This window comes from Diabrotica undecimpunctata, chromosome 7, assembly GCF_040954645.1.
Source record: "Diabrotica undecimpunctata isolate CICGRU chromosome 7, icDiaUnde3, whole genome shotgun sequence".
NCBI classification, from domain to species: domain Eukaryota; kingdom Metazoa; phylum Arthropoda; class Insecta; order Coleoptera; family Chrysomelidae; genus Diabrotica; species Diabrotica undecimpunctata.
The window spans coordinates 20,870,606-20,877,150 of NC_092809.1; the positions used below are offsets into that span (position 1 = coordinate 20,870,606).

Consider the following 6,545-nt stretch of genomic DNA (forward strand, 5'->3'; position numbering starts at 1 on the left):
GTATATTTTATTTTATAAAAACCCTTAAAAGGGCAACATTAAAAGCACGAACGTTTTCGGAACAACTGTTCCATCATCAGGTTAAAATACAGGTTACCATGCCTGAGCCACCAAAATATTTGGGTAAAAACCCTTTAAAATGTAATGTGTTACCAAAGATTGTACATGATGTTAATAATATTATATGATGTTTAATATTTTAATTAAATTTTACTTCAGGTAACATACACCCATGCTTAAGTGAGTTCCAGTGTCCGGAACCAGCTGAAGTCCGTTTGAAGAGGTTTACTCTCCGGACACTGGAACTCACTTAAGCATGGGTGTATGTTACCTGAAGTAAAATTTAATTAAAATATTAAACATCATATAATATTATTAACATCATGTACAATCTTTGGTAACACATTACATTTTAAAGGGTTTTTACCCAAATATTTTGGTGGCTCAGGCATGGTAACCTGTATTTTAACCTGATGATGGAACAGTTGTTCCGAAAACGTTCGTGCTTTTAATGTTGCCCTTTTAAGGGTTTTTATAAAATAAAATATACCCACATACAAAGACTAACCTCTTTTGTTATACGTGGTATACAGCCAGCTGCAGGAATTATTTTCCTTGTGGATTTTATTTATCTTCAACACCTTACACTCAGTAGTTCTTTTAATGGCAGTATAACCTTCCTACAAGGCGGTTATAGTGCTTCCTCGGAGGTTATGTCATCTGCATAAATGAGATGTTGAATTAGTCTGGGTTATCACAAACTTATCAATTTTTCAAGTATATGTTGAAAATTTGATCAGAAAGGATCTATTTTCATAACACTATTGGATATATGCTCATAGTATCCGAATTATTTTACATTTTCTTCATACATTGCACAAAACTATCAATTTGTGTATAATTTTTTTCACTTAGTAATTTTAATAAATAATTAATTTTATGTCACTACAAACATTTTTTAAATAACATTTATTAACATCTACTTTCTCTTGGCTAATTGTGTAAATATTATTTTTTATTATTATTTTAACAAATTTTTTAAAACATACGTTATCTATTCGAGTATAAGATATTTCCACGAAATTATTCGTTTTTCAAAAATTTTTTCCAGATATCAACACATATCCAAAGATGTCAGACTGCCATCTAACAAATTCGCAATCAAACAAAAGTATAAGACAGAAACTTTCAAACCATCTCTGCCGTCCCAAAAAATTCCAAGTCCCGTTGTCGACTTGGATAATAGACATAAAAGTTTTACAAACAGTTCAAAGACTTTTTCTTGAGAGTCGCCGCTGTGAGATTTGTTGTGTTTTAGTTTATAAGTCTGAGGGGTTTTAGTAAAATGACTAAAACAATTTTAGGTATATATATTTTTGTACTAATGCGGTTACTGATGCGACTGTCAGTCTAAGATCACTATCAATATAATCAATTTTTGGGTAGTTTTTCTGTTTTACAATAGTATGGGTCTAAATTTTTTAGTTGACTTTGTATTTTACATATTTTTTCTATATCTATTCGCTACAGATTTGATCGTGTCTAATAATTATAGAATGCACATTGACTGTACATTTTTTTTCATCCACAAAATCTGAAGAGAATCTATTGAGTTATGTTATAATATATTATTTTCCTAAATTTAATCCAAATCTTGATCTAAACGATTTTCAAAAATGATATGAATTTCACTTTACTATAATATACCACCGTTACCAGTATTCCAAGATGTGTTCAGTTCCTCGTATCTTATTTACCCAATAAATTGTACTGTACAATGAATTTTTTATTTATTTTTTTTTGACATTCATCTACATACTACATGTCAAAAATATAAGAACACATGGATGCATTATATGTGCACTATCTTTTCGAATATTTTTATAGATTAAATGTTATAAAATTCTACTAATGAAACTTGAGGAGATACGGAGATACGAAAATCAGGAGATACATTTCCTGTCCCTGGCACTTGATGGTAGGGCCTTTATACCTTTATATACCAAACACTCTCCTTTCATTTAACCCCACAATGAGGTCCGGTGCTCTTAATAAAAGAATTTCTTCAGCCTCAATATATTTTTTACCGATTTCTACCCACCTTATGCCACACAGGACATGTATGGCAATTTCTTCCTCCATTTCGTATTTCTGCAACTAGATTCATTCACCTTGTCTATATTGTAGAGTTTTCTCAGTTGACAAGGTCCAGTCTTAAGTGACCATCTTCAGCTTTCATCTACTAAGACGAGAGCCCCCTATCAATGCTGCTTATAATTTTTCGTATGGTTTTGCACCCTGTGGGTCTGTCTATTTGTTGTTATGACTTTTTCCCAGCCAATTCTTACATTGTGCAGCTGAATGGTTCTGGCGTTTGAAGATTCCTCGAAAGCCTTTCTCGTCCAGTTCCTTCTCTTTGATTCTTTCAATAAATAATGTAGGCAGCTGTTCCAAACTGTACTATTCGCTTCTTATGTTTTATAACTGTTTGTATTAATAAATTTCTTGGTAAACACTAACACTAGATGTCTATTGGATTTAATGTTTTCCCGAATATGCTTTTCGTATATCTTTTTTAATTGAACCAGAAATATAGGTCTATAATCTTATACTTTTCTTCCCCCAACTTGGAAATTCTAATTAGTAGCAGCCCTAGCTCAGTGGTTATGTTACTGGCTTAACAAGCTAGAGGGTCCGGGTTGGAATCTCAAAACTGACAAATTTGTCAATTTCTAATTTAACTCAGCTGATACCGTGCTTCGGAGGGCACGTAAAGCCGTCGATCCCAGCTACGAAACACAAGCTTACATGAACTTACTTACTAGCTCTAAATAAATATGATAAAATGTCAAATATCATCATCTTCATCGAGGTTCTTCATTCCTGGTGATATGTTTTCCGCTTTTACTTTCATTCTCTCATCGCGATGAATCATTCTGCACCCTACTTGTGTATTTTTATTTTGTGTGACTTGACTCTCATTACAATTTTCTTCCCCGAGTCCTCCCATCTCCCTTTGACCTGGTCCTCCCATCTCTTTTTAGGTCTTTGCCTCTGTCTTTCAGGTTCTGGCTTCTATCTGGTGACCTTTTTAAACAGCAGGTCGTTTTTCTTCTCACTATGTGTCCCAGCATCTCAGTCTCTGCTCTTGAATAAATCTAACTATATCTTCTTCCTTTATTATATCTCTTATTTCATGGTTCATTCTTCTTTTCATTTCTCCGTTTTCCGTTCTTATAGGACCCATAATTCTTCTGAGGATTTTTCTTTCGAATATTATTAATCTTTCTTCATCTTTGTCTGTGGAGCACATTGCCTCAACTGCGAATGTAACTACTGGCCTGATTGCAACTGTATCTGTATATTTTAATTTTTCTATTTCTGGGTAAGTTCTTTTCCTTCTGGATATCTCCATTATATTTTGTTGCCTAATAGTATTCACTTCGTTACTTCTTCTTCACTTTATGTAAGTTTTTGAACTCTTTCAAAAGTGTAGTTTTCCACTTGATTTCTCTCGTCTTATTTTCTCTTCTAGAGCACATTAGATTTTTTGTTTTTCCTTCGTTATTTTCTAGACCTCTTTTAAGTCTTCATTTGCCAGGATTGCTAATGCTTCTTTTAATCTTTGCTTATCTCTTTCCCATGAGAACTGTGTCATTTGCATATGGTACTATTTGTGTTAAGGAGTGGCCTATAGTTTTTTAAATCTCGCTGGCCTTAACGGTTCCTTCCACTGCTATGTTGAATTGCCTTGTCGTACTCCTGTTTCTATTGCAATTGGGTTTATGTTACCTTCTTCCGGCCACCCATAGTCATTTTTGTGAATCCAATTAGTTTTGCCGGTATACCTTGATTTTTCATTTCATTGACAAAGGTTTGTCTACGAGTCTACGAAGAGAATGTGGAGTTATATGTTGTGTTCGAGGAATTTCTCGATTGTTCGTGTAATTATGTGAATCGCATCTGTAGTGGATCTGCCATCACTGAATCCTTGCTGGTTGTAAATTTAGTGAGTTATTCAAATATATAGACGAGAAATTATCAATATATTATGATATATCCACTCCTTTTTATACATAAGATGGTAAAGTTATTGATCATTGGAAGATATATACTTTTTAAGCGGTTTTTAGGATAAAATCACAATTGGTCAGACAAATTCTTCCAACCACGTTCTAATTTGTTTATATCTTATTCCTGCTGTGCAGGGGACGTAAACAAAACGCGTCAAATGGTGGTAGTTGCAAATTTTAGATAAAGAAGTTCATTTCGGTTAATTTATAGTTATAATTCTTCATAATATTCAAGTTAAAAAATCTCGTTGGTGTACAACAAAATACCGATTATGTCTCTTACATCACAAAATACCATAATAAACCCAAAGTAACCGCCAGTGTCGATTATCATATTTGATGAGCAAACAAAAAATGAATCATCGACATAATAGGCTGTTGTAATATTGCTGGGTTGTGTGACAGTTCAGGATTTGCTGCTTTAGTACAGCTTACCAATCTTACAGTACGCCTAGGATAGCAATAGACGTGAACTGCGCGTAAACCGTTGGAGGGATGCAGGATTCATTTGTGGATTAAATTACATAGTTGCCACGGTTCCTACAAATATTGACGGATTTCTTTGTATGTACAGAAATATTGTTTTGCAAAATAGTGATTGAAATATTTTAAAATTTTAAATGGTTATTTAACAATCTTTACTTCATATATAATATTCTTTATACATACTATAGAAATAATCTAAACAATCTACTTTCTTTATTGAACAGCCTTCAATTTTCGTACACTTTAAATAATTTTAAAATATTTATATCCTAAAATGTTTTTCAAATGTCCAGTTAAAATAAACAAAATTCAGACAAAAAGACAAAATTCATATTATTAAAAATTGAGATTTTCACAAAACTTCTACAATTCTAACAATATTCGCAAATATAGTTAAGCGGTTTCTAGATGAACTGAGCGGTTTGTACCGTAATTTGAAATCTGTTAGCGCGTACAGTATGTTCACGTCTATTTGTATTCTGGTTTAACTGTAACGTGGCGGAGAATAAACCCCTCCCTCAAGTTGCGCGTTCATTAGAATGCTTGTACATTTGAGGCAGAAAAGATTACCCCCACCGGTTACAATCGGAAAGCTGTGTTATTTCCACAGAGCGCATTACTTGTGAGAATAGTTCAGAGAAATACTAACCATATCGAAAAAGTGACTTCGGTCTGGAAGTTGTCTTTCTCAATATGTAATTAAATAAACAGGTCTTAGCTGACAGTCGGATAAGTAATTTCAATTTGAAATTAGTTTTAACTTTTATTGTGACATTAATTTAATGTTGTTACAAATTAGTGATTGGACAAATGTGACGAGGAACAGATAGAAACGGTTTTCGAAATAGATTAGAAGCTGCCAATAAATGTATATACGAAGATTAATTACCAAGTAAAGTATCCTTTCCTTGAAGTTTCATGGGTTTGATATTTGTACATACTTTATCTTCTTCATTTATGTACAGATCTACACCAAATTTAACTTAAAGATGCAGTAATAGTAAACAAACCAATACACGTTATCAACATTATGAATATTACGAGGAGCACTCCCAAATCACGATTTACAATGTATAAACGTACATAATATCCACCTCATAAACTATATAAATAGACATTGTATACGAAACTCAAGTATTTACAACATACCATATCATTTAGTAGTCCTTGTACGCGGAAGAATTGCTATAACTTAGTTGGACCACTGTCGTTCTAGTGATAATATTGTAACCAGGGCGTGCGTCAGGGAATTATAGTGCTTGAATTTATTCATTTATATTTATAATAAATGTTATCATTTATATTTTATGATCAGAAGAATAACAAAGATAAAATTAAATTAATAAATGTTAGAATGAGGTTTTCCAACAATATAATATGCGAATTCGTTATTGTAATGCATTGAATTAATAAAATTAAATTAAATATGTAAAAATTGTTTTAAAATTAAATGTAATATCTAATGGCGGTTTCCCACCAAACGGACAAAATAAAAACAAAACACAAACTCGTGTCCAATAAAACAAAATAGCAACTTTTCACAAACTTTACTAAAGACTGGCGTGTTTTCAAACAGTTCGTTTTGTTTTTCGAGTCCCGAGTTTGACGTCTGGGCGGGGCTTCGAAAACCTTTCTAAACATTTCTACACTAAATATAAGATAGAGCTGCAGTAAGTATAAATAAACCGTCAACAGTATGAATGTTACGAGGGATTGGTTTAAGGAAAACGAAATTTCAAAGCAAAAACCTATGCAAAGGTCAGAAAAATCTTGAATATCCGCTTTCTTTAACTCGGTTGTCGATATTTATTAAACGGGGAATATATAACGAATATATTAAGGCGAAAAAAACATGGCGACTACCAAAATGGCACTACACAGGATCTTGATTATATAGAACGTATAGTAACGTACGAGATATCATAGGGCACTATGAATGAAAATAAATTTACTATAGAAAAATTTTGATTTATTGACTTAAGGAAT

General features: G+C 32.5%; 1 protein-coding gene across 3 annotated transcripts in view; it reads left to right on the forward strand.

Moving 5' to 3' along the window:
- The window catches only part of twin (CCR4-NOT transcription complex subunit 6-like twin), a 479,580-nt gene extending 474,057 nt beyond the window's left edge, over positions 1-5,523 (forward strand). For 2 of the 3 annotated variants that reach the window (XM_072536819.1, XM_072536820.1), the window contains exon 9: positions 1,112-5,523. In XM_072536819.1, the coding sequence (XP_072392920.1) occupies positions 1,112-1,286 (175 nt within the window). In that variant the 3' untranslated portion in view covers positions 1,287-5,523. The remainder of the gene's footprint in view (positions 1-1,111) is intronic. The other variant, XR_011951357.1, reaches the window with a different exon arrangement.
- Positions 5,524-6,545: the final 1,022 nt, after the last annotated feature.